A 27,076-nucleotide genomic window follows, 5' to 3' on the forward strand; every position below is an offset into this window, starting at 1 on the left:
TAAATCTTTGTGACTTGAATTTATTAGTGTTTCAAGTAATTATTTAATTGTGATATTCCATATAAAAATATGTACACAGAAACAAACTAACTGAACATCCAATGCTCTGTGAACAGTTTGTCAAACTTCTAACATAGCCACCTTTCACAGTGTTAATTCAATAAATATGTACAAAATAAGAGTGCAGCGCTAATGTACATTGTCGAAACTCCATAGATCCCTTCTATTGAATTATTTACAGGGATTTATTAAACACATACAGTGGCGTGAAAAAATATTGGCCCCCTTCTCAAATTCTTATATTTTTGCATAGTTTCCCCACATTCATGTTTAAGATCATCAAACAAATGTAAATATCAGACAAATATAATATATAAAATTGAGGGTTTTTGAGCATCAACTGCCTTTTTAAGGTCATGCCACTCTATTTCAATTGGATTCAAGTGTGGACTTTGACTAGGCCACTCCAAAACCCTTTTGTTTTTTTGAAACCGTTCAGAAGTTGACTTGCTGGTGTGTTGTGGATTGTTATCTTGCTGCAAAACCCCAGTGCGCTTCAGCTTGAGGTCACAAACTGATGGCTGAACATTCTCCTTCAGGATTTTCTGTTAAAGAGCAGAATTCATGGTTCAATCAATCACAGCAAGTTGTCCAGGTCTTGAAGGAGCAAAGCAGTCCAAGACCATCACATTACCAGCACCATGGTTGACTTTTGGTATGATGTTCTTTTTCTGAAATGCTGTGCTACATTTATGCCAGATGTAACGAGACACATACCTTCCAAAAAGCTCAACTTGCATCTCGTCAGTCCATATAATATTCTCCCAAAAGTAAATTATTCGGATGTTTTTTGTTGTTGTTTTTTTTCCCCCAAAAGTAAAACAACCCTTTATGTTCTTTTTAGTCATCACTGGTTTTCGCCTTGGAACTCTGCCATGGATGCCATTTTTGCCCAGTCTCTTATTGTTGTGTCATGAACACTGACCTTAACTGAGGCAAGGGAGGCCTGCAGTTCTTTAGAGGTTGTCCTGAGTTCCGTTGTGGCCTCCTGGATGAGTCATTGCTGTTCTCTTGGGGTAATTATTTGTAGGCTGGGCACTCTTGGGAAGATTCACCACTGTTCCATGTTTTCTCCATGTGAGGATAATGGCTTTCTCTATGGTTTGATGGAATCCTAAAGCTTTATAAATGGCTTTTTTTTTTTAGCAACTTCCAGACTGATAGATATCAATCATTTTATTTCTCGACTGTTCTGGAATTTCTTTGGACCGTGTCATTTTGTTGCAGCTTTGTTAGATCTTTTGTCCAACTTGATTTTGTCGGGACAGATTCTGTTTAACTGATTTCTTGATTGAACAGATCTGGAGGTAATCAGGCTTGGGTGTGATTAGTGAAAATTAACCAAAAAGTTTGATGAGCCACGATTAATTCATGATTTAAACAAGGGGGATAATTACTTTTTCACACAGGGCCCTGTAACATTGAATATTTTTTTTCCCCTTTATAAATGAAATTACCATTTAAAACAGTATTTTAATTTCACTTGCGTGATATTTGTTTGATGGAACATTAAAGTGGGGAAACTATGAAAAGAATTTAAGAATTTGAGAAAGGGGGCCAATACCTTTTCACGGCACTGTGGATGCATACAGCATACATTCAAACACCTGTTCGTCACAAGAAGCAGAGGGGCCCCACATTGGAAGTGATCTCGGGGATTTGCCCCCAATGCGATGCCATCGCTATCCCCAGATCTCTGATAGGAAGTAACTCCATATCACCTCGATGTAGCTCCGTGCTGCCCCAAACCTTCACAACTATCTCCACCTGCAAGCCGATACGATTAGAGAGTATGAAACATGAATACAGTATGTTATCGTGAGAGCTGTCAGGAAATAATAAATACCTCACGTCCTTGTGTGGACACTGTGGTATGGTGTGAATGGATATCTTTGCTGGAGTCTCCCAGTAAGTGGACGAAGTTGCTTTTGCCATCCATCGCAGAGTGGTTGGATGTCCATCTAAGTGTCATACGCTGGAAAGATGTGTGACTGTGTAAACGTAGAAACCTCAGCTGGACGACATCAACTCCAAGGTAACCAAACTATGGTGCATTGAACATATTCATATTAGCTTTGGGATAGATGCTCAAGTTCCTTAATCAGTCCGCAAATGTCAGCTTTACCTTGTTGCCACCATGTTGCTGGCTAAACCAGTGGATTGATGATGTTCTTGATTGGTGGGTTTCTAAATCCCAGCTGAATGTTATCTACACAGGAAAACATATATTAATACACATTTTTAGCATGCAGCATTTTTATTTATCTTTTTACATTACCTAGCCATTTTGCCACAGTGGTGCGTGCACTACAATTACATGATGTGACAATGAAAGAAAATATGTAATTTTTCTCCTCTAGAGCAACTTTCACTCATCTTTTGACTTTCTAAGGCTTTCTACAATATATTGGAATGCATCTGTGGGAATGTCTTTCACAAATGATGGACTGGATAGAGAGTCTGACAATCACACAATATCTGTTCTAGTTCATTCCAAAGGTGTTTGATGGGGTTGAGGTCAGGGCACTCAAGTTCGTTCAAACCAAACTCATCCAAACATCCCTTCATGGACCTTGGACATTGGACCACAGTCACAGTTAAGTTAATTTTATTCATATAACACCAATTCACAACAGAGGTTATCCCAAGGCACTTTACACATTGAGCAGGTCAAGAACCACACTCCTCATACATTCCAGCAAGCACTTTTGGCAACAGATGCAAGGAAAAACTCCCACTTAAGAAAGAAATCTCGAAAAGAACTCAGGGTCTTTGGGGCGACCGTCTGCCTTGGCTGATTGGTTTGAGATGGAGAGACAGAATAGAGTGACAGAGGGGTTGAGCAGCCGGGGGAGGAACGAAAGAACAATGGGCACTGCAACAGTTGTATCAACAACAGTCATAGTTCCACGATGACAACGATCCTCAGGTCAGAAGAATAACCCTGCATTGTGAGAGATGCTATTTCCAGTTGTTAGTGATACATTGAAAATCCTACCTGTGATTGGCTGGTGACCAGTTCAGGGTGTACCCCGCCTCTCGCCCAGAGTCAGCTGAGATAGGCGCCAGCACACCCGCGACCCTAGTGAGGATAAGCGGTACGGAAAATGGATGGTTGGATGAAAATCGTACCTGGGACTGCAGCGGGTCAATGCAGGTGCTACCCCCTGCTGTGAAGTTACAAAACACTCTCAAAGCATCATAGGGACAACCTTGGTTGGGGTCCATGTAAAAGTAACCTGAAAGATAATTGACTTGAGAGTTGGTCCATCACTCACAGACAATCCAATGAGGAGCCATGCAATATGATCAAAAGCCTGCCAGGGCCCTCACCATTATTGAAATGTGGGTGTATGAGACCCAGCTCATAACAAGAGGTGCCGGGGTCCTCTTTTGTGCCTTTGGGCCAGCTGAAAGATTCATCATCGGCTTCATCTTCTAGATACAGTTTCACATTAGTCCTCACTGGACCTTGCTCCTACATAGGAACCCATTATTTAGTCTAGTCAGAAGACCAAACATTCAGTCAGGCAGCAGTGCAGTAGATCCAGGTGCAAAATTTTGGGGTGGGTTTAAAGAGGAAAAAAAATAGTAGCAGTAGTAGTAGATATACATAATTTAAAAAAGTCTAATAATGAGGCGGAACGGTGGACGACTGGTTAGCACATCCGCCTCACATTTCTGAGGACCGGGGTTCAAATCCCAGCCTCACCTGTGTGGAGTTTGCATGGTCTCCCCGTGCCTGCGTGGGTTTTCTCCGGGTACTCCGGTTTCCTCCCACATCTCCCAAACATGCAGGGTGGCTTAATTAAAGACTCTAAATTGCCCGTAGGTGTGAATGTGAGTGCAAATGTTTGTATGTTTCTATGTGTCCTGCGATTGGCTGGCAACCAGTTCAGGGTGTACCCCGTCTCTCGCCCAAAGATAGCTGGGATAGGCTCCAGCGGAACGGAAGATAAATGAATGAAATCAGATGAGTTCCTCCCCTACTGCTTTGCTGAGTCCCAGTCTGTCTTGGTCACGGTCATATGGTCAGTGAGCATTACTGTATTGTGAACGTGGATTATGTGAACATGAATATACAAGTTGACATGTGATGCCATTGATTCAGCATTGCAAAACATGAGTAAGAAGTACAGTGACCCCAAAAAGGTAAAAAAGACTCAACTGGTGTCTGAGGCGGGAGCGCCACGAGTTAGCAGAGGACTCACCCTGGTTGCTGGCATCCCACACAACGCTAATGCAGTGAAGCATTATAATAATACTAATCATCATCAAATAAAGCATACAGGCTAAAGCTTATACCTACTTTTTGCTGTCCTTCCCGTATCTTTATAAGTGTTGATTTGTGTCTGGCGTCAGATTTATATTCTTTGCTGGATTTTGCTAAGGCTCCTAATCCTTGTTTATTCTCAGATTTTGAATTGGGTCTTCTTTTGCCTGGTAAACCTGCTTTTCCCTTTGGAAGAAATGACAGTAAAAAAACAGAAAATTGAAGAGTACCCTTCACAGCTCCACATACACACACGCATGCACACACACACACACACGCACGCACACACACACACACACACACACACACACACACGCACACACACACACACACACACGCACACACACGCACAAACACACACTCTATTTTAATGCCTTACTAGGGGTCCTTGCTTGCCCTTAACTCCCTTAGTTCCGCTGGTGCCTTGGATACCTTTCATTCCCTGGAAAGGGCCAAAAGATGATTAATCAATATGCATGGGCATAACTACAGAGACAGTTACACAAAATAATAAATTCAGTTAGACTAGATCAACTCAAAAGAGGGCAAAATGCAGCAGCCGCCAACATTTTAGGACACTGTCACGATTTATTAAAATTTTAGTCCAATGGTGTGTTACTTTAGCCAAACAAAGTTATTTAACAAAATATAGTTTTGCCTACATCCTTAAAATGATCACGGTGTGCCATTTTCTTCCTGTCAGTCTGCCATGACAGACAATCTGTTAGGCAATCACGTTCTACTAGACAGGGTCAGTGTGTCCGACAATCGTACATTCAAGACGCTACAACACGACCCAGTGAGAGTTCTGCCTTGTCACGTTTCCCTATTCCTGTCCCCGTAGCTGTTGGGATCTCTGTTTCAAGGTAAACAAGGTGTGAGCATTTTCTGACTTGCTATCTGTGGATTCCGGAATATTGCGTCACTTTGGCCCAAGACAACTTCCACAGCTTCAAAGCCTGACCCTCTTCAACGTGAAGTGAACTGCCCTGTATCCTAGCTTTGAATTGACCTTTCGCAGTTCATTAAATAAAAATCCTTTACAACTTTTCCGGTGGTTCAGTGTTTTGCACTTGGGTCCTTCACCACACTCGCCTCGCGTTAAAACTAAAAACTATAGCCACCATTTTGGAATGAAGTTTTTTAGACACAGGTCAAAAACTTAGCAATCCTTCACCTTCTTTCCAAGCACGCCCTGTGGAAAGACAGAATAGGAATAAATACAAATATTTCAATTTACTATTTCCAAAAGAAAAAGTTACCACTTTAAAATAAGGTACCCTGATTAAAGGGTCGTACTCAGGTTATGAACTGGCTGTGGTATTTGTTTTACACTTAAAAAAAGGTGCCCATTTGACTGTTATTAGTTAGTTACTTTTAAATGATATTTACTGCACTGTACACTGTTTTAATTGTACTTTTATTTTTATCTTTGTTTTAAATGCTTTTAATCATGTAAAGCACATTGTGTATGAAATGCGCTATATATAAATAAATTTGCTTTGCTTTGCTTATGAAGGCAGGGTCTGAAATTTAACATAAACAGTATATTGTTCATAGCAGTGGCATGAATTTGCCAAATAGTTAGAAAACACTGTTTATTAATGATTTGCAATTAATTGATTTATTAAAAACCTTTTTTTTAGTCATTGATTTGTTTATTGTATGTTAGAGTGCTTTTACCATCCTATTTTTTAATCTCACTCCCTGAATATTTCAGACTGCTTTGGCAGTTATTTACTAATTTGTATGTACTGTATTTTCAGTTTTTCTTATTGCTGATTTCCATTATTTTTATTGTGCCCATGAGATTTTTTTCCCCTGCATTATGATGATGTTTACTGGCAGTTTTTGATCATTCGTCTTGTTGTTTATGTTTATTCTATTATAATCTATTCTATCTACTAGACTATATTCAATAATACCCTTCTTGTAAAGTGGTACCGAGAAGTCCTTTCAAATTAAACCTACAGAGTGTCCAGGGGGCCCTTTTTGTCCAGGTGGACCACGAGGACCTGTAAACCCCTGTGAAAATCAACCAGCTCATAAGTCACTTCATAGAAAAAACAATGTGAAATTGAATGAAAACTTACCTGCTTTCCTTTCTGCCCTGTTACGCCATTGGCACCTTGCCGACCAGAACCCCCCTAAAATAATCACAGATCATGTCAACATCATTACTCTATTCAATCTAAAGGGTTATGATTTTTCTTAAAAGTAGTTGTACCTTTATCCCTGCTGGACCAACTGGCCCCCGTAACCCTCTTTCACCCGGGAGACCCTGTACGTTAACATAAAATGGATTAAAATGCCTCAAAAATTTCTCTTTTTGTTAACATACGTGTCACAGCATCGCTTGATAAGTCTACCTTGGGACTTCTTGCTCCTGTGTCACCCTTCTCTCCTGCCAGTCCAGGGATACCCTGGATCAAAACCAGTGGTTGTACAGACCATGTATTATGCTATGGTAATATTGCCGTAACCATTACAGTTTATAAATAACTCCTATACCTTCGGCCCAATTGGTGCAGGAGGTCCTGTCTCTCCTGCTGGTCCAGTTTCGCCCTAGATGTGTGAATTAGACAGTACAATACATGATGAGGGTATACATCCAATCATTTTCTATAGCGGCTGTCCTCATCAGCGTTGCAGGTGAGCTGGACTCCAGATGACTTTAGGTAAGCCACGTTTACACACTGGACTGGTCAGATTGAAAATGTTGAATCATTTTTGTCTTCAATTAAGATAATATGTATGTTTTTGGATTGTGGGAGGAAGTCGGTGTGCCCACGTAAACGCATGCAAGAAAGACGAGAACATGCAAATTCCACACAAGAAGGCTGGAGCCGAGATCTGAACCCAGAACCTTGGAACTGTGAGATGGACGCGCTAACTATTCAATCACCACGATGCCCTGATTACTATGAACTCTGCCTAGCAACAAGCAAGTGGCTGTGCATATGAAGTGACAAAACTATTTTGTTGCCCTAAGTGGTCTGCCAAATATATAATTTTTTAAATAAGTTTTATGTATAAAGTTTATAATGAATAAAGAATCGTGACCTGTGTGATTCCTGACATTGAATGAAACTAATTTATGTTGTACTTCATTTCTTTCACCTGGAAACTCCTCTGTTGATTGTAATCAGAAGTAGGAAGAGTAGCCAAGAATTGTACTCAAGTAAGAGCACTGTTTCTTTAGAATAATAGGACTCAAGTAAAAGTAAAAAGTAGTTCTCCCAAAAATTATTTGAGGAAGAGAAAGTAAATAACGTACTCAATGTAAAAACTACTGAAGTAGTGAGTAACTTCTTCTTTTTTAATCGGAGCTTGAATGTCAAATGTGTGCACCGTCAAATATCGTCCAACACTATTTTTTTGAGTAAAAAAATAATAAATTAAATCTTTATAAAATAACATAAAGGCAAATTCAGCCACAAGAAAAGGACTTGAATTAACTGAGACACAGATGATAGTGCCTGACATTGCTGTTCTTTTTCGTAGTCTGTAAATTAGCATAGATTAACTGTGAGGGCAGGGGTGTTGTGCCTCTTCTGACTGCGAGTCACAGTTGTTGCTGCCATTGTTTCTGCCATGCTTCATGTAAATTTTTCACTTTGAAAACTTTACTTCATGTGTGGGGCCCCAAAGACTTTGGGCTCTATTTTCTTGACTAGTGTAAATGCGGCACGTGTCATAACGCCCGAGGAGGCATGTTACACTGGGTTGTCGTAACCAGAGGTGGGTAGGAACACGCTACATTTACTCTGTTACATTTACTCAAGTAACATCCATCCATCCATCCATTTTCTGAGCCGCTTCTCCTCACTAGGGTCGCGGGCGTGCTGGAGCCTATCCCAGCTGTCATCGGGCAGGAGGCGGGGTACACCCTGAACTGGTTGCCAGCCAATCGCAGGGCACATAGAAACAAACAACCATTCGCACTCACAGTCATGCCTACGGGCAATTTAGAGTCTCCAATTAATGCATGTTTTTGGGATGTGGGAGGAAACTGGAGTGCCCGGAGAAAACCCACGCAGGTACGGGGAGAACATGCAAACTCCACACAGGCGGGGCCAGGGATTGAACCCGGGTCCTCAGAACTGTGAGGCTGACGCTCTAACCAGTCGTCCACCGTGCCGCCTACTCAAGTAACATTGTTGGTAAATTGTACTCAGAGTAATTTTAATGAAGCATGCTTTTTACTTATACTAGAGTATTTATGTTAAGAAGGAAGGCTCCTTTTACTTCGTTACAATAATCTACATGCCGCTCGCGACTTTAATTTATCAATAATTGTGTGCGAAATCTATTTTTAGACTTTCGTTTGCGACTTTCGCATCGGGCGCCGTTGCTCCAATCCACCGTGATTACCACAGTGATGTTTGTTTAAGTTCAACAATCAAACGACACAGAAAAGTCACACGACCTCACACAAAGTTTTCTATTGGGCCAATCAAATTAAGTCGTGACAGCCACGCGCAACTCGTTTTCACATTACAGACTACGAAAAACAACAGCTTTAACGTAGTTTTGTCACTGCCCAAACTTGGATATTTCAGTCCACTTCTAACTGGAGTAAACACCTTGCGGTAAATTGCAGATTTTTTGGCAGTGCATATGGCAACATTAGCACTATTTTATGGTCACAAGTACCTGTAAAACATGCATCTTGTTCTCTCTCTCTCTCACCCTTTCTCTCTCTCTCTCACACGCGCGCACACACACAAACACACACACACACGCGCACACACTTTATCAATAAGTCTGGTCAGCTAATAGTTTCTTCACTCAGTCATTTTAGTGGTTAAAGCATATAATGTTTCTGTAAGGCCCGATGCATGTGTTGTTGGTTTGGGGCACAAAAAAATGAAAACGATGGCAGGTGTGTGTGGACTCCCATTGAACATGAGTTTGAATGTGATGTGTTACTTCTGAACACAGCCACATGCCAATTATATGAGTTAGTCCATTCTTGTGTAACTAGATTTATTTTTATTCATTTTATTTAACCAGGTAAACGACCAGTTAAAACCGAACATCTCTTTTGCAGTGGTGACCTGGCCAAGAAGGCAGCAAGTTAAACGTCAAGTCCAAGTCAATCGCATGCACGTTTATTTCAGTTGTTTATTTTCATCTCTCCGCTCAAAGAGATGCACAAATAAATCCGTTGAGTTGTACAACTTCTCGGTCACATTAATGGTGGAAAAAGTTTTAAAATGATTTATCTTGGCCAAAATTCTTTTCCAACACAAAAACCTGGCATTTGGAAAGGGGTGTGTATACTTTTTATATCCACTGCAGCGTTGTTCCTGTTTTTCTAATCTCCCTGATGAGCCTACAGTTTTGTGCTGTTTAAAAAGTGGAAACAATCTTTTATAAGACCATTTCTTGGATTCTCTAATTTTTTATTTAACAAAGATTTTTTTTAAATAAAGATTGTATTTATTATGTTTTAGATTAAGTGATATTGTTCAGCAATATCTGAATTTATACATTCATATTTTATTGATTTATTTTACATTCATGCTGTTTTAAAAAAATAGATCCAAAGTACTCACGACTTACTCAGTACTTGAGTAGTTTTTTCACTCAGTACTTTCTTACTCAAACTCAAGTAATTATTTTTTATTTTTAAGTACTTTTTACTTTTACTTGAGTCATATTTTTGGAAAGTAACAGTACTCTTACGTGAGTACAGTATTTGGCTACTCTACCCACCTCTGGTCGGAACCTCACAAATGCGTGTAGTTGGTGTACAGTGTTTAACAAAAGGGGCTGCCTGTGCTCGTAGGTGTAAACACAGCAGTCTTTATTCGCCACCAATTAAAGCGGCTTAATTCATTCATTCCCTTTAAGTGAGGCGCAATGATGGTCTCGCACGCATGGAGAGAGTGATCCGTGCATGACTGGAGCATTGTCACTTGGCCGGTGTGGCAAAAGACAACCTGATTAAATACAGGATGAGCTGGTGATAACCACGGGTGACCCCCCCCCCCCCCCCCCCCCCCAATAGCGGCGTGCCGGCCAGTACGTGGATTCAAAAAACATAATATTAATGATAATAAAAGTAATGTATTCAATGAATTGATTTCTACAGAGATTAAGAGGTTTGGATGCCTAATGCCTGCCTAATGTCGCTAGTGGTAACGTTGGATTGGTGAAAAAGACTCATATGAGCAAAAAAGCAGTGAGCGGAATGTAGCTAAATGTAACCGAGTCAGCGTAGTGTTTCTTAACAAAAGTACTCAAGTAAATGTAAAAAGTATGTGGTATTAAAACTTCTTTGACAAGTACAATTTTTCCCGAGTTACTTAAACAAATGTAACAGAGTAAATGTCGCGGGCTACTGTGATTACCTTAATGCCTTGTGTTCCAGTGTTGCCTCTAAGGCCAGGTGGTCCAGGTGTTCCCTTATGACATACAAATGCAATTTATATTAGTCACAAAAAAGAAGTCAAAAGTAATCATGCTGTCTACTGTATTTTACCTGTTTACCAGGCCTGCCCGCTAGGCCAGGTGCTCCTGTGTGGCCAGTATTTCCCTTTGGTTTGAGGAGAAGATGGATTCAGTTTTAGGAAAATTATTGGACATTACATTTAACAGTATGACATATTTTCCTTACCGGATAGCCTTCATTACCCTGAACCCCATGTAAACCGTCCAAACCATCCAAACCCTGAAGATAAGACGGTCACAAGCAGTGCAGATCACTTTATTTGATTTGTTCATAATGTATGTATCGTATTTACTGTAATGCCTCAATGGGGATACTTGCAGGTATTCCACGTCTCCCCACAGGTCCTGAGTTCCCGGGTGGGCCGACAACTCCCTAGTAAAGACACCTCATTGGATGACTCTTTCTAATACGTCAGAAACGTGGGCAATTTAATCCCGCTTTCATTTTCATTAAATATTTCCAGAATTTCAAGTTAGAACTCATGACAGATCATTTCAAAATGTATTCCTAAAAAGCAGTAGTACTTACTGCTTTGACTGCTATTAGCACATGAGTGAGTTATGGTTCTACATTTACAAGATTACATTTTAGATGGCCTGGTATCGATGATATAATAATGTAGAAAAATTAATTAGGACACCACTGATTTTTATATTTCGTGATTATTTTATACTATAAAGTGTCTTGATTAGTAGAGGCTGTCAAACTCACAGTTTTTCCCGGCAGGCCTTTGTTCCCCTTATTACCTGGGCGACCTGACAATCCCTTTATAAACGACAAAATCTACATTTTGGCACACCATATTTGAACAATTCAGTTAAATACACTATAACATTAATACTGTAATTTTCTTACTGTTGCCCCGTGAATTCCTCTATTTCCAGGAGGACCAGGGGGACCAGCAGGTCCAGGCTGACCTTTAAAACCAGGAGGGCCAATAAAGCCTATCCTTCCCTTTTTGCCCTGAAAAACAGTTGTTTCTTTGAATTAATAGTATAATTCTCAATTTATAGTTAGGGATTGATTAAGTGAACAACTGAAATACAAATGGGAATCTTCAAATATCTCACCCTCGTGCCTTGAGTTCCAGGCTCTCCTTTTGCTCCCTTTCCACACTTTATCCCCTGGGTAATTCACAAGGTTGTTTACAAAAGAACATGTGCGTCACTGTGGTCATGCTAAGTACATAATCAATGAATATGCTTGTCCAGAGTGATGTGCATCATATAATGAAACCTCACCATGTCTCCTATAACGCCTGGAGGACCGAGTTCGCCCTTCTTTCCACTAATGCCCTGATCAGCATGAAGACATTCAAAACAGATGGCGTCATAAAACAGATAAACTGAATGCCTCAGTCTCTACTATTTTGAAACTAATTCTGTATTTCACCTTTGGTCCGGTATTTCCAGCTTTGCCATCAGGTCCCCTCTTGCCTGAAAAACCCTAAAAAAAACAACAACAATAACATATAAAAATAATAGTCTATAGAAGGGTGCACAAACAGAAATAAGATTTTTATTATGAAGAAAAAAATGATAGCTTTATTAAGTCACAAATAAAAATTAAGAGCACTCTCATGCTGTCTTGCAATCAATTGTTAGCCTTTAGCATTTACATGATCCTGTTGTCTAATTTCACTCAAGCACCCTTTGACACAGATGACTTTATTTTTATCTATTTCTTGGCATGATTATCTTATGAATGTGTAAGTCATCAATAGTACATGATTTTTTTGACACACTTTTTCTTTGACACCACCCCAAAATAAAAAATCCATTGGGGTGTTGTCGGGTAATTGTGGACAAAACCCACGCAGGCACAGTGAGAAAATGCAAACTCCACACAGGCGAGGCTGGATTTAAACCCGGGTCCTCGGAACTGTGAGACAGATGTGCTAACCAGTCGGTCTCCATGCTGCCCTAAAATAATTATAAAGAATATAAATAATAAAGAACTCTGTAAAACTCTTGCAACTGTACAACTACTTTGCAAATCCCTGTATTTATCTATAATAGCCATCCATTCTCAGTAGCGCTTATCCTGTTCAGGGTCACGAAGTGCTGGAGCCTGTCCCAGCTGACTCCGGGCGAAAGGCAGACTAAACCCTGAACTGGTCGCCAGTCAGTCGCATATATACACCGATAACCATTCACACCGTCACTGAGTGGGAACTGAACCCACGCTGCCTGCACCGAAGTCAGGTGAATGTAACGCTACACCATCAGTGATGCTTGTATATAACAATAATAATAATAACACATGATTGTACAATATATTTTGATTAATCAGCAATTACTGATTTAAAAAAAGTATTTTTTTTAAATTGAGACATTTCAATTACAGTAAATGCCCCTCATAAGAACCTGGTACTCAGTGTAGTTAAGCAAAGAAACAAACCTAGGTGCAGTATCTCAGGAAATATGGGTCCTTAACTTTCTCACAGGAAAAGCAATTCCAGCAGTATGAATACTTAATAGATAATCTATGACAACACATTAGATGCTAATCTGCCTTAAAGAAAACAAAATGCTTCCATTGTGTGTTTGTACTGTATAGCTGAAGTAGAGAAACCACAGTGTGTGGAGGACAGTTTACAATAGTTCAACACAGACCATGATGAAAATTAAAAAAAAAAGAAGCTAAAAGGCAGTCAATTGGTTCAGTTGATACCCTCAATACGTTACACTGGAAAATGTCATGAGTGAGACATTGAAACTTATCTAAGCCTTACTGGTGCTGCGGGTCCGATAAGGCCTGGGGGTCCGATGCGACCGGGAGATCCCTGAAATGAGAGAATGTTAAGCTGAAGTCGTACGCAAAGCTCAGTAAAGTACTTCTAAAAATGTGATGTTTAGCCATAATATACTTTGAAAATGTGGCAAGAACGTGTGTAATGGCTGTTTTATGTGATGAATACACAATTTTGCCAAGTGTAATTATTTTGACAAAGTAAAAATTTTTTTCATATGAACTCAGTTCCAGTAGTTTAATTAACCGGTTTGTTCCCAAAGTCCACACTTAATTTAAAATTTTCTGCCCCAAATGACTGGAACACTGTACAACAAATAATAAAACTTGACTCATTTATCCCAATATCATCACTTAAAAAGTTAGTGAGGGATACTGTACATGTTTGATGCACCTGCTTTTAGCCTGTTATGAACCTTTTATTCTCTGCTGTCTGCTGCTAGGCTGACATTGAAAATCAGAATCTGTTATCATTTGCCCATTTATGACATTACAGCATGCCTGGGCAAAAGTACGGCCCATGGGCCACATTCGGCCTGTCCAGTCTCTGACCAGCCCTCACACCCTCTATGAAGTAAAAACAAAATGTAAAATATGTGCTGCTTTTTTTTTATGTACACGTGTCGGAAGTGCAACCGAACAAGAGCAAAGACTGGTCTTCAGTGTTACCAACTTTGAGATATTGTCTATGTAATTAAGCGATTTTTCCAACTATTTTAGGAAGTATTTTTTCAAAAACACGTATAGCACCATCGCCAACTGTCGTCCTCATCTTGGCAACATTCTCATATCCTGCTCGGTGGAGGGAAGAGAGGGATCTGCCTGGTAACAATTTGGCGGTCCTAACTCAGAACGGCTAGTATGAGTTAGTGGTTGGTCTGCCAATCCGCCGCCTGTGCATGAGCCCACTAGCGGCTAATACATACTAGCCTAGCCAGGAGTAGCAGGCCCCTTTGTAGTGGAGTCGTCCAACTCTCCGTCGGTTCACTTCGTCAGCTGCGTGTGGGTCACCACAACAGAGCTACGAGCCCAAATAACACTTCAAGGAAGATGCATTTTTCGTATTGTAGGCATAGCTTGATGGCTAACTGATGGTGCTAGAAATAGGCCAACCTATTATTACTAAGTAACTTGCATTTCTGGTGAATAGCCATAGACAAAACTAGTTACTGTATATGGTGGGGGAGGGCCGACTGATGTTGCTTGATGCTGTTCCCTGGTGACGTCAGTGCCACCCTGTTTTTGTTGAGATGGTGAAAAAGAGTTTTAAGCTATAACTCAACAATTCAGTACTAAATTTTTCCCGGTCTTTGGACATTTTTTCAGCACTTCAAACATATTTCATGTATTTAGAAACAAAACATGAAAATGACTTTGGTTCAACTGGCCCCTTTGAAAAATTATTTGCCCACCCTGACCGCATGATCAGCTGATTTGGCGCAGTTCTCTAGGGCAGCGGTCCCCAATCTTTTTTGCGCAAGGGACCGATTTCACATAAAGATATACTTTGACAGACCATTGCGCAGCGAGACTACAGAGCCCACAAAGCCTGACGCCTCGCCACTCAGCCACTCTCGCCGCCCCGCGAGTGTCACCGTTTGTCAGTGTACATGGTTGCGGCTGAGCTCAACTGAACTGCGAAAGGGAGGAATCTGTTCATAAATTTATTTCATTCAGTATTCACTCAAAACATTCTTTCGTTTGAACTAGACATTTGTGAATGACAACTATGGGAAATGGGTATTCATTGTCCAGCCATCCATTTTCTACACTGCTTATCTAGTTCAGGGTTGAAGGGAGCTGAATTATGGTGAAAGACAGACTACATCTTGGACTGGTCACCAGTCAATTGCAGAGCACATCTAGCAACAGTCAACCATTTATTTACACCGAGTGGGAATAGAACCCACAATGCCTGCACAGAAGTGAGGTAGGTAAACCACTATATTGTCATTGAATGCAATTTTATTCCATTCATACATGTTTGAGGTTTCTCCTCACAAGGGTTGCAGGCGTGCTGGAGCCTATCCCGGCTATCATCGGGTAGGAGGCGGGGTACACCCTGAACTGGTCGCCAGCCAATCGGAGGGCACATACAAACAAACAACCATTTGCACTCACATTCACACCTATGAGCAATCTAGAGTCGTCAATTAACCTACCATGCATGTTTTTGGGATGTGGGAGGAAAACGGAGTGCCTGTAGAAAACCCACGCCGGCACGGGGAGAACATGCAAATTCCACACAGGCGGGGGATTGAACCCCGCTCCTCAGAACTGTGAGGCAGACGCACTAACCAGTCCGCCACCGTGCCGTCGTTTTTATCCAGTTTGAATGATTAAATCTGATGCTTTTACTGGCTCGAAACGGGAATTGTCTTGGCCTGTTTCTTAGGTTGTGTGTGGGGTTTCAGGACATTATTTGAGCTAAAATGTATTTTTTTCCCCCACTGAACCTTTCTTTAAAATTAATGTTGAATCTCTAACTCTAGTGAAAGCAGAGGAAAATCTACTGTGGATTTTTGCTTATGAGTGGCTGAGATCTTTGGCAAAGACTCTTTATTTTAACCTTACATATAATTAAGTTAGGAAGCATTATGGGGTAGTGGGTAGTAGCATGTCTGCTTCACAGTTAACTTGGGTTCGAATCTTAAGAAGTTTGAACGTTCAAGTGCTGCCATGGGTTTTCTCCGGGTTGTCCAACTTACTCTCACATTCCAAAAAACATGCATGTTAGTTTCATTAAAGACTCTAAATTGTCCGTAGGTGTGAATGTGAGTGGTTCTCTGAATGGTAGGTCTATAATTGCCCTGCAAATGGTCGGTGACCAATCCAGCGTGCACCCCGCCTAACACCCAAAGTCAGCTTGGGTAGGCTCCATCTCACCGGCAACCCTAATAAGGACAAGCGCCATAGAAAATGGCTGGAAGGATTATTATAACACTATTAATATGCCAATAAAAACAAGACACTAATAACAAGACACTAACTGTGTGTCCCTGAAGACCCTTCTGGCCTTTGCTTCCAGGTTTTCCAGTGTCTCCCCCTGGTCCAAACTGTCCAAATATACCCTGGAGACCCCTTTGGCCTGGCAGACCCTGGAAAAACACTCTCATTACAAACATCATAGACTCAACCAAACATCCAAAGACTCCACTAACCTTGAGTCCAGGAAATCCCTGCTTGCCTCTGTCCCCCTGTATACCAGTATGTCCCTATGAGATGGGAGACATAAAAGAGCAGACAGAACCAGTGGCAACACTTCATTAGTGGCACGTGGGGTATTGCCCCCGACACAGCAGTTGGTCCTGCTGATCTTTTTTCTAATACAGTTTGATGTTTTAACATATTTTAATTGGCCTATGGGCTATTATGATTGAGCCGTATTCATTTCGCTTAGCAAAAAACGGCCGCGCAAATGTAAAATAATCAAGAAAAAAAAGCAATTCTGCTGATCTACTGTACTGTAGGTTGCTGCACCCGCTCAATATTTACTATTCTGTGTATTTAGTTGTTATAATAAATGAGTAATTTGTAGTCTTTATGATTCATAAAATTGCCATTACAAGGGAAATGCTGCTTTTTGTTAATATTCACATATTAAATATGGTATGCTTACAGTACAGTGTTCCCTCACTGAAAGGGACTGAGCCTTGAAGTGAATAGTGAAAAACCTTGATTAATTGACACCCTCCAAAAAGGTTTATAATTGCCTTCTGCTCCCACAAGATGCCTGGATAAGACTGCACGAAGGTCCTCGATTCACTTCAACATAGTTCCTTGGCAGTTACGAGTTACGCCACCATATGTGAATGGATTGTGAATGCTTGGGCTCAGGTATCTGCTTTGACTGTTGTCCGAGCTTTCGCGAAAGCCGGCATCATTGCTGAACAGCCCCCCGGCATCATTGCTGAACGAGACTGACTCTTGACAATGACGAGAGGGAACCCAGCATGTTTGTTGGAGAACTTGCCCGGCTGTTCATTTACAGAAGATGAGTACTTTGATGGATTTATGGATGAGGATCGATCCAAAAATAGCGTGAGTACATTGTTAAATACTTCAATAAAGTACAACCGAACTCAGTTTTGCTCCCGCTGCCTTTTTAAAAACATTGTTTTAGGGTGCATGCATGCTACCGTATGTTTTAAGCTAGCGTATGTTTTACCATGCCTGCGCCCAATCATACGGTGCACCTTATGTATGTGTTAAATACAGAAATAGACCCCGTAACTGAGACTGCGCCTTTTAATACGGTGCGCCCTATGGTCGTGAAAATACGGTACTTAATTTTCACATTAGCACAAGGTGTGTTTTAAAAACCTGTTTCCCTGGAGGGCCCTTTCCTCCTTGGGGACCTCGAACACCGTGGTCACCTGCAGCTCCCTTTGGGCCTCTCTGACCAGAGGGGCCTTTGCTTCCTTTATCACCCTAAAATAAATGTAATCAACATCTTTTGTGTGTGTGCGTATTAGATTAATCTACACATACAGTATTTACAGTATTTACAATATATGAACTCACTGATGTGCCGTTTTGTCCTGGTGGTCCCTCAGCCCCTCTACATCCAGGGGGACCCTTGGAGAAGGGTTCAGATTGAAGACAACTTTGTTCAACAAAGGTACAGGACACCCAAACCTACTGTCAGGTAAGGTTTATGAATTTAAACTAAATATTTGTTAGTAATCTTGCATTTAGGTGGGAGAAAGCGTAATTTATTGGCACTATTGAAAACAACACAGTCTTAATCTATCTACCTCCTCACCATCGAGACCTGCAGCACCCTCCTCTCCCACAGCCCCTTTAGTTCCCTAAAGAAATATAATATAAATATAATGAGAACAAAATTAAACCCAAATAAACAGTATGTATTTACTGTAATAATCTGTAAACAGTAAAAGTTCACCTTGCCACCTTTGACTCCAGGTGGGCCAATTGATCCTTCAGGTCCATCTTTACCCTTAACATGAAAGAATATAGTTCTTTGCTATATGGTACTTTTGTTTTAAATGAAATACTTATACTATTGAACCTTTTTGTTTTCCATTTTTTCTTAGCATTTGTTTTGCATTAGAACGTTTCAATGAGTTTGTTTTTCTCTGAAGTTTATTGTGATTTGTAAATGTAGAGAGGCTACTATTTAATATACAGTACACATTTAAAAAAAATAACACTATAGTGCAGTGAGCTATTGGATTAAATAAAAACATTTTAAACATTCAAAATGCAATGTATCCCCAGTTTTCACAATGTTCGGTTTAATTATAATGTAACAGGTATAAAAACAGACTTACAGGGTAACCTATAATGCCATTGGGGCCAACTGCTCCTTGTGGCCCCTGTTCACCTGGAAGACCTCGTGGTCCAACCTCACCCCATGGTCCAATGTTACCCTGTGTAGCCTACAAAGAGAGGAAAGCCCCAAGGGATATATTTCATGTATTATTTTGTTTTACAGAGCATATGTTCATTTACATACTGTCGAAGTGGAAAAACTGTATTTGTTCAAGGCTCATCACTTGAGACGTATGGTATCTCAAAAAGTCATTTGTAATTCTTTCATTAATGCATTGTGGATAATAAAATGCAATGAGACAGTATATGTGATTAATGAATCATTGTAATTATCATACTGGAGGTCCGATGTGTCCACGGGGTCCAGCCATGCCCATCTTGCCCTGAAGAATATTGGGATGTTATGTTAATGAAGAAACAGCAAACACTCAATGGCATACATCAAGCCATTGGAAAGTATTTTTCAAAAAAACAACAACGTAGAAGTACACACTGGTAATACAGTACATTTGAAAGTAAAAGTGTAGAAATGCTTACTGGGGGGCCTGGTTTCCCTCTTGGAGCTTTTTCACCCCTCTTGCCCTTCCCAACAAAGAAAAAAGGCATTCAAATAACATCCATCCATCTGTCCATTCTCTTAACCGCTTATCCTCACTAGGGTCGCGGACATGCTGGAGCCTATCACAGCTGACTCTGGACGAGAGCCAGGGTACACCCTGAATTGGTCACCAGCCAATCGCAGGGCAGATATAAACAAACCACAATTCGCACTCAGATTCACACCTACGGGCAATTTAGAGTCTTCAATTAACCTACCATGCATGTTTTTGGGAGGAAGCTTGAGTACCCGGAGAAAACCCACTCAGGCACGGGGAGAACATGCAAACTCTACACAGACGAGGCCGGATTTGAACCTAGGTTCTCAGAACTGTGAGGCAGATGTGCTAACCAGTTGGTCACCATGCTGCCTTAAAATAACACTTGTAATGTAAATGCATACATGATACACCAAAAAAAATCTAAATGAAGTAAAGCTTCACCTTAAAGTTAATTACCTTGTCTCCTTCTTTTCCTACTAGTCCCTTAGGGCCTTCTTTTCCTTTTGTCCCCTAGAACAATATTTTGGATAGTATATAAAATTTTCTCCCCCGATTTGTAAAATAACATCCCAAGAGGTTGTGTGGTGTAGTTTCTCACTTTCTTTCCAAGTTTCCCAGGTGTTCCATTCATTCCGGTACTGCCAGGTTCTCCCTAGAAATAAGCGTCACATGCTTACATAGACAGGACTTTAATTTTGTTTTATTTATAATTAATAATTATTTTATTGTATACTGTGTGCTTACTGTTTTACACTCACATTCTTCCCTACATGTCCCTGGAGGCCACTTGCTCCTGTCTTTCCCGAAAATCCCTGTCAAATGTGGAGTAACACTATTAAAACTGTACCTGTGAAGGTTTATTACACTGTTTAGTACACTTGTGTATATTTTAGTAGAAAAAACTCACTTTTGGACCTGTAGGTCCAGTGTCTCCAATTATTCCATTTGCACCAACAGGTCCCTAATGGAAATAATATATTCAGATTGTTGCTATAATGTGTTTTATAATCAGTTATTATAAGAAGAATCTCAATGGAAAATAATGTGCATTTGATTGGTCTTACCATGGCTCCATCAATTCCATGTTGTCCTCTGACACCTGAATAACCTCGTAAACCCTAAAACAGGTAACAAACAAAGGACAAAGTCACTACTACACTCAATTAGAAGACATAATTCTAATTTAAAAAAAAATAAAAAATCTGTCAATAGTCGACAACATTACCTTTAGGCCTTTTGGCCCACTTGTGGCTGGGACTCCTGGGTTCCCCTGTATAAAAAGGTTACATATGCATTATAAAAAACAAAAAAGAAAAACAAACAAAAAAACACATCCAACATTCATTTTCTATTTACAAAAGCAATAATCCATCCATCCATTTTCTGAGCCGCTTATCCTCACAAGGGTCTCGGGAGTGCTGGAGCCTATCCCAGCTATCTTCAGGAAGGAGGCGGGGTACACCCTGAACTGGTTGCCAGCCAATCGCAGGGCACATAAACAAACAACCATTCGCACTCACATTCACACCAAGGGGCAATTTAGAGACTTCAATTAACCTACCATGCATGTTTTTGGGATGTGGTAGGAAACCGGAGTGCCCGGAGACAACCCACGCACGGGGAGAACATGCAAACTCCACACAGGCGGGGCCGGGGATTAAACCCTGGTCCTCAGAACTGTGAGGCAGATGTGCTAACCAGTCGCCCACCATGCCGCCTTATTTGAACCTCTAAAGCGAAAATACCTGTACATGCAAACAAAAAACATGGCCATAGTTCAAAAGGTTGACCTTATTGACCAAAACCAATGTGATATTCGGATTTAGCGCATCAAAATTGTCCAAAATCAGCTAAAAAAAATCTAAGACAATAAATTTGTTGTTGACCAGTGTTACAATGTTGTGGCAATGGTATTGAATTATGATATCAAATTGACTTAATCAAATCCACGACGACACATCCGCTATGTGAGGTATTTTTATATTTAAAGTGTGCTATTTCTTTTCCAAATTTATTTGTAGTACACCTATGGACAATTTAGGGTCTCAAACCTAACATGCATGTTTTTATGTTTGGTTTAATACCATTGTATTGTAGAAAAATATGTTTTAGATGCAGTCAGAAGAAGTCGGAATAAGAAATTTAGACACGTAGGAACCTTAATACCAGGTTCTCCTTCGGGCCCTGGCTCTCCAGATTTTCCCATCTGTCCCTGCAAGAAGAATATAAAACCAAAACAACTGATAGCAATTTATATTTGACAATAAAGAACTGCATCAAGAAAAATAATGTCCTGAAGTTTGTTGTACTCACAAATGGGCCAGGCATTCCTGAAAATCCTGAGCGACCCTCTCGACCCTTTTTTGAAACAACATGACTTACAGTATTATACCATGTTTATGATATACTGGTTCATATCATGCTTTTTTGGGCCAGAAATTATCAAAATGCAAAAAATAAGAAGCGATGGATCAACAAACCGTTGTTTAGTGCAGATCATTTGCATATTATTTAAAAAATTATAATGACTAATACTGTTTTATACAGTAATGGCATAATTCAATAGAATGTAAAGAATTAAGCAGTCCCCCACCACCCCACACACACACATTTTTGCTTCAATTCAATGGATATAATGCTGCTCCTTCCATCAGCCACCTGGATGTAGTAAAATACAGACATACAGATATACATTGAGTCGGTCAAAACTCCTCAGTAAACTGGACTAATATGTGTTGTTCTTTGCAGAGGATAAAGATTGTTATATTATCTGTCTACATGAGATGCTCCACCATTTGTGTTTAAACCGTTTGTGTTCCATTGCTTAAAGAGTTATAACACCACAACACCGATGCTATTCATTAGGCCATCTAATGGCGTTTTGCTTTGTTTGTTAGCATTAAGCTTAACTGACTTCTCTAAAGCAAACTCATGTGTTGTTTTAAATACACAATGCTTAATTCTCTTTGTTTTATGTTTAGTTTGACAGTAAACCTCAAATGGGAGTGGCAATAAAAAGTTTGAAGTCTCTTTTTTGAAGAATTGTCATCTGCCAAATTGCTGCTTGTTGTGAAATGAGTCGAGTTTAGTTCACTGCCACCATGCAGCATTCATATCTAAAATTTTTGCTCTCAAGTCAAAGCAAAAAATCTGCAAAGCGACGGCAAGGGTTAGCAAGGAAAAACGGGTAATTTGCATCTCAAGGCCCTGCTGTTCTACAGCAACTGAATCTGATGTTACACCTAAATTACAAATAGCTAAAATCCATTAGTCATACATTGTTTAATTTTATTCCCTCTGTGGGAATATGAAATAAATATGAAACTAGCAATATATATATATATATATATATATATTTTTTTTTTTGTTTTTTTGTTTTTTTTCTATCAACATGATCAATATTTCAGTTGACTCGTTAATTGTCCAACCTTGTTGCCTCGCGGTCCAGGAGTTCCCTGAATGCCTGTACGCCCTCGATCTCCCTACAAAGACACACATTCGTTTAGTTAAAGTCACGCCAAACATGTCCATGCATTCATGAGTTATTCAACTACCTTTGGCCCATCTTTGCCTTGCTTGCCTTCCTCTCCCATGACACCATCCATTCCCTGGAGGTAAAGCTTTCCTGATTTATTAACTCAAACATGCATGCTTACATCTGTCAATTTATACCCACGCTGGGTCCACAATGTCCTGTTGGTCCTGTTGGCCCTCCAAGTCCCACGAGTCCCATTGGCCCCCGACGTCCCTTGTATCCTGGTTTACCAGGAGGCCCTGGGGGCCCCTGAACAAAAGCAGAACAAGGTGTCGAACCTTTATCGAGCAGGAATTAAGGAACAACTGTGGGAAGAGTAAAACAGAAATCCAGTTGAGCTGAAAGAACCTACCATGTCTCCCTTAAATCCTAGATCACCTCTTGCACCGCGCAAGGCTTTAGCCCCCTGTGTAATGCCCACCACACACACACAAACACAAAAGAGCAGTTCTTTCAGAAAAAAAAGCCAAACAGTGTAAGTGAACATGAAAATGATTTGACTAAACACCTTAGTCAAAAAGTAAAATTGCTTTAAATAATCTTACGGGATCACCTGAGGGTCCAGGCAATCCTGGATTCCCATTGGCTCCCTGGAATAAATGATGTGAAAACCACATTGAGTTTGAAGTGATTCAAAATTAATGAATGAATGTTTATGTATCTGTCTTATTGTCTTACATAAAGACCAATAGGTCCAGGTTCTCCTATGTCTCCTTCATCCCCTGGATCATCCTGATGAAGGCACAGTAACTCAATTGCTCTATGGTGGCTGCAAATCAAATGTCATCCCCCCCCGTTGCTATACTCACAGGGTCTCCCTTTGTACCTGGGGGTCCAACAGGTCCTGGGTTTCCCTGGGAAAAAAATAATGTACAGAAAAATACTAAGGCAACACTGAAAAAAAACAGGTCTGCCATGGATTCATTATATTTCAATCTAGCAATATTACAAACAAATATTACATTACATATTCTTTTACCTGAGGACCACGTATGCCCGGAAATCCAACTGTTCCGGCGGGACCAGGTTCTCCCTAAAGAGAAAACATTGAGCTATTGTGAGTATGATGGCTTGTCTTTCGTCATTATTTATGAATAACCTGTTAATACAATATTCATTAGTGTTTGTCACCTGTGGTCCAACTGCTCCTCTGAGACCAATTTCACCTTGTTGACCCTGACAACAGTCAACTCATAAATATCTTATCAATAATTTATGATTATGTCTAATATTGAAAATTCTGGTTAACTTACTGGAGGTCCCTTTACTCCTGGGACGCCTTTTCCTCCTCTTGGGCCCATTTTGCCCTGAGAATTCACATTAGCTCATAGTTATTAACACATAAAGTGGATCCTGAACTTGAAAAAAATGACAAATGAATTATGACCGAATTAAAGGTTGAACATCCTCCTGGAATAGATTTTGTTGGATTTAACACATTTTAAATCCCGAAGAAGAACTTTACTTTAGTACTATGCTGTTACATACGTACGTGTGGCCCTGGTGATCCGCAAAAGCCTATCGCACCTGTTGGTCCCTGGAAACATTCAACAGCACATCAAATAAAAAGTTGATTTTTAATAAGTTCCAGTTATCTAGCAGCACTGACCCGTGGTCCTGATGTTCCGGGGCAACCTGGAGGACCCCTGGCTCCTGCTACTCCCTTCAAAAGAAATGTCATATCTTAAGCAGTGATTGAAAGGCCATGAATGTGAGAAAATATATTCTGGTAAATTTGACTTTTACTTGCTTATATAAAAGTGTGGAGTGTCTGACCACCCATCACGTGTGAAATCAAACAATCAATCAAATCTTTTGTGATCTGCTTATTTTGAAAAAGTCTTTGGTGATGTGTCCAGTGTAGTGCATTGTCTTCTATCTCTACGAGTGAAAATAGTTGTTTAATAATAATAATGCATTCCACTTAAATCATTAACGCTTTTCAAGGCACTCAAAGCACTTTACAATTGCACACATTATTCATTCATTCCACAGTCACACCCTAGTGGTGGTAAGCAACTTGTGTAGCCACAGCGGCCTGGGGCAGTCTGACAGAATCATGGCTGCCATGCTGCGCCTACGGCCCCTCCGACCACCACCAAACATCCAACCACACCCACCAAACATTCAACCTCATTCATACATGGGAAAATGTCTTTGTCTTTATGGACTTTATGACCAGCTTTTCTGATACACTCTGGGCCCTAGTCCAGATAATCTCCCAAACAGGCTAATTTCAGCTAGACAAAAACCATGGTGTGCAAAGCGTGCTATAATTCTTGAAGTATTTTGACAAAAGCATGCCACAGTACACCTGGGAATTTCTTTGAAGTGTGAAGGAAAACACAATATGTCCTTTAAGCATTTAACTGTTCACTCACGTTTCAGTAGCAAAGTTTTTACTTATCTTACCAAGTAACCAGGAACTCCAACGATGCCTCTGACACCTTTATTCCCCTAGTTACAACAAATGAAAAACTACATTGACCGAATCGCTGCAATGCATGCAAGCATGTGCTGGATGTTCTCTTCAACCTTGTCTCCTTTTCCACCTCTATTGCCTTGTGGTCCAGGCTCCCCCTCATAGCCCTGAAGGCAAAGAAAGCAGAACATTAACAAGCTAATAATCAAATACATGAATTATGCTCTTTGCATCTTTAAAGAAGTAACAGTTCTTAGGTTAATCAGGAGGTTTATTGTAAGGCCTCTTTGAACACTGGAAGTTCAAGACATTCTTACCCACTCACCCGGCTCCCCTTTGCTGCCTTTATCTCCATTGTAGCCTTGGGGACCCTAAAGAGCCAAGCACAAAATGTTTCAAACAAAATTCCCATAGTCAACTTTACAAAGGAAATAACCTGTAAGATAATACAGAATTACCTATTTTCACAACAATAATCTCATTTGATGAATCAGATGAAGTACTGTACCTGTTCTCCAGGCAAGCCTCTTGGTCCTGGTTCTGAATTCTTCCCTGGAGTCCCATCATTGCCAGGTCGGCCCTGTGGCCCCGGTATACCTTGTGGCCCGGGGACACCCTGAGGTACAAAACACATAATGTGACACAGATTGTGAATTTAATCAAATTTTGATCTAAATTATTATTTCATCTAAAGTGAAGAACTACCTACGATTTTTCCTTGAACTCCTTTCCGACCTTGCTTCCCTAGAATTCCAGGCACCCCCTTAGAGACAAAAATAGATACACTCTTCATGTTTTGTATGGCTGTGATATGATTATTCAGGGATCTGAAAATTCTTCCACACCAAACTCATCTGAGTAGTAAGCCTTTGGGGAACAGAAAGATTTCTACATAAACTGTTTTTCACAAAGCTGGAGGCACAGAATTGCCTCACATATATTGGGAAGTTGGTGATATTTTGATTAAGATGATTGTTGATTTAGATAAGAATAAACACAGAGTAGTGCCTTGACTAAAGAGTTTTTCAAGATACGAGCCCTCGCTCATCCAATTTTTTTGCTTTGAATTGTTGGCAAAAATTCTGGCTGTTTATTGCCACTTCCAGTTGGAGTCTACGCTCATAGTAAACATAAAACTAAGATAATTACACGTTTTCTCTTTAAAATAACACAACTTTGCCTCTGCTAGCTTCATGCTTACACAGAATGGAAAACACCACTGATGGGCGAACAAAACTAGCATCGATGTTGCGGTAGTTATAAAACTTTCAGCAACAGATATTTGAACACAAACTGTGCAACAACTTGTGCAGATACACAATACAACAATACTCACAGTCATATATTCTTTATTTTCTGTGAAAACCGACAAAAAATACTATTTTACTTACTGAATCAGTTTTAAAACTATTCTTCGTGTCTCTATGGTGGAGTCTATTGCCTCCTGGTGGCCAAGAAGCACACACCAGAAGGAGCACAAGGGCTTTAACACATTAATGGCATTTCTATTCATTTCAGTGGGGAAAGATGATTTGAGATGTTTTGAGTTACGAGCCTGGTCACGGAAGCAATTAAACTCAGAAGTCAAAGCACCACTGTATTTTCAAATAAAAGATCTTAAATGGCTACTTACAATTGGTCCTACATTTCCATGAGGTCCAGGAGGTCCCGGAGGTCCTTT

At 40.3% G+C, this 27,076-nt stretch overlaps 1 protein-coding gene across 3 annotated transcripts; it reads right to left on the bottom strand.

Moving 5' to 3' along the window:
- On the bottom strand, positions 1 to 27,076 carry si:dkey-21p1.3 (collagen alpha-2(I) chain). 3 transcript variants are annotated; one of them, XM_061780540.1, is made up of 58 exons: positions 27,029 to 27,076; positions 26,105 to 26,158; positions 25,904 to 26,011; positions 25,721 to 25,766; positions 25,509 to 25,562; positions 25,386 to 25,430; positions 24,583 to 24,636; positions 24,466 to 24,510; positions 24,227 to 24,280; positions 24,105 to 24,149; positions 23,953 to 24,006; positions 23,783 to 23,827; positions 23,652 to 23,705; positions 23,519 to 23,563; positions 23,326 to 23,379; positions 23,115 to 23,222; positions 22,993 to 23,046; positions 22,867 to 22,920; positions 21,752 to 21,796; positions 21,597 to 21,650; positions 20,664 to 20,708; positions 20,503 to 20,556; positions 20,346 to 20,399; positions 20,197 to 20,250; positions 20,037 to 20,090; positions 19,895 to 19,948; positions 19,377 to 19,421; positions 19,178 to 19,222; positions 18,839 to 18,946; positions 18,451 to 18,504; positions 18,302 to 18,355; positions 18,069 to 18,122; positions 17,868 to 17,975; positions 16,706 to 16,759; positions 16,535 to 16,642; positions 13,528 to 13,578; positions 12,186 to 12,239; positions 12,035 to 12,088; positions 11,864 to 11,917; positions 11,649 to 11,756; positions 11,505 to 11,558; positions 11,112 to 11,165; positions 10,959 to 11,012; positions 10,824 to 10,877; positions 10,693 to 10,746; positions 6,845 to 6,898; positions 6,703 to 6,756; positions 6,561 to 6,614; positions 6,427 to 6,480; positions 6,305 to 6,358; positions 5,511 to 5,528; positions 4,713 to 4,775; positions 4,370 to 4,519; positions 3,394 to 3,538; positions 3,193 to 3,299; positions 2,186 to 2,269; positions 1,907 to 2,035; positions 1 to 1,827 (listed from the first exon to the last, which is right to left on the bottom strand). In XM_061780540.1, the coding sequence occupies exons 3-58, from the start codon at positions 25,960 to 25,962 to the stop codon at positions 1,675 to 1,677; spliced, it is 3,624 nt and encodes a 1,207-aa protein (XP_061636524.1). In that variant the 5' UTR covers positions 25,963 to 26,011; positions 26,105 to 26,158; positions 27,029 to 27,076; the 3' UTR covers positions 1 to 1,674. The 3 variants fall into 3 exon arrangements, with proteins under 3 accessions (XP_061636524.1, XP_061636522.1, XP_061636523.1); XM_061780538.1 differs by having other exon boundaries at positions 1,907 to 2,104; XM_061780539.1 differs by lacking the exon at positions 27,029 to 27,076 and adding an exon at positions 26,787 to 26,871 and having other exon boundaries at positions 1,907 to 2,104.

The sequence above is a fragment of the Phyllopteryx taeniolatus genome, chromosome 7 (assembly GCF_024500385.1).
Source record: "Phyllopteryx taeniolatus isolate TA_2022b chromosome 7, UOR_Ptae_1.2, whole genome shotgun sequence".
NCBI classification, from domain to species: Eukaryota; Metazoa; Chordata; class Actinopteri; order Syngnathiformes; family Syngnathidae; genus Phyllopteryx; species Phyllopteryx taeniolatus.

Excerpts from the sequence above, each read along its gene's own strand:
- si:dkey-21p1.3 (XM_061780538.1), bottom strand. The coding sequence starts at position 25,962 with ATGATGGGACTCCAGGGAAGAATTCAGAACCAGGACCAAGAGGCTTGC. Across the intron at positions 23,564-23,651 it reads CTGGACCTATTGGTCTTTAT|GGAGCCAATGGGAATCCAGG; the intron begins GTAAGACAATAA and ends CATTTATTCCAG. Across the intron at positions 23,380-23,518 it reads CTGGACCCTCAGGTGATCCC|GGGGCTAAAGCCTTGCGCGG; the intron begins GTAAGATTATTT and ends GGCATTACACAG.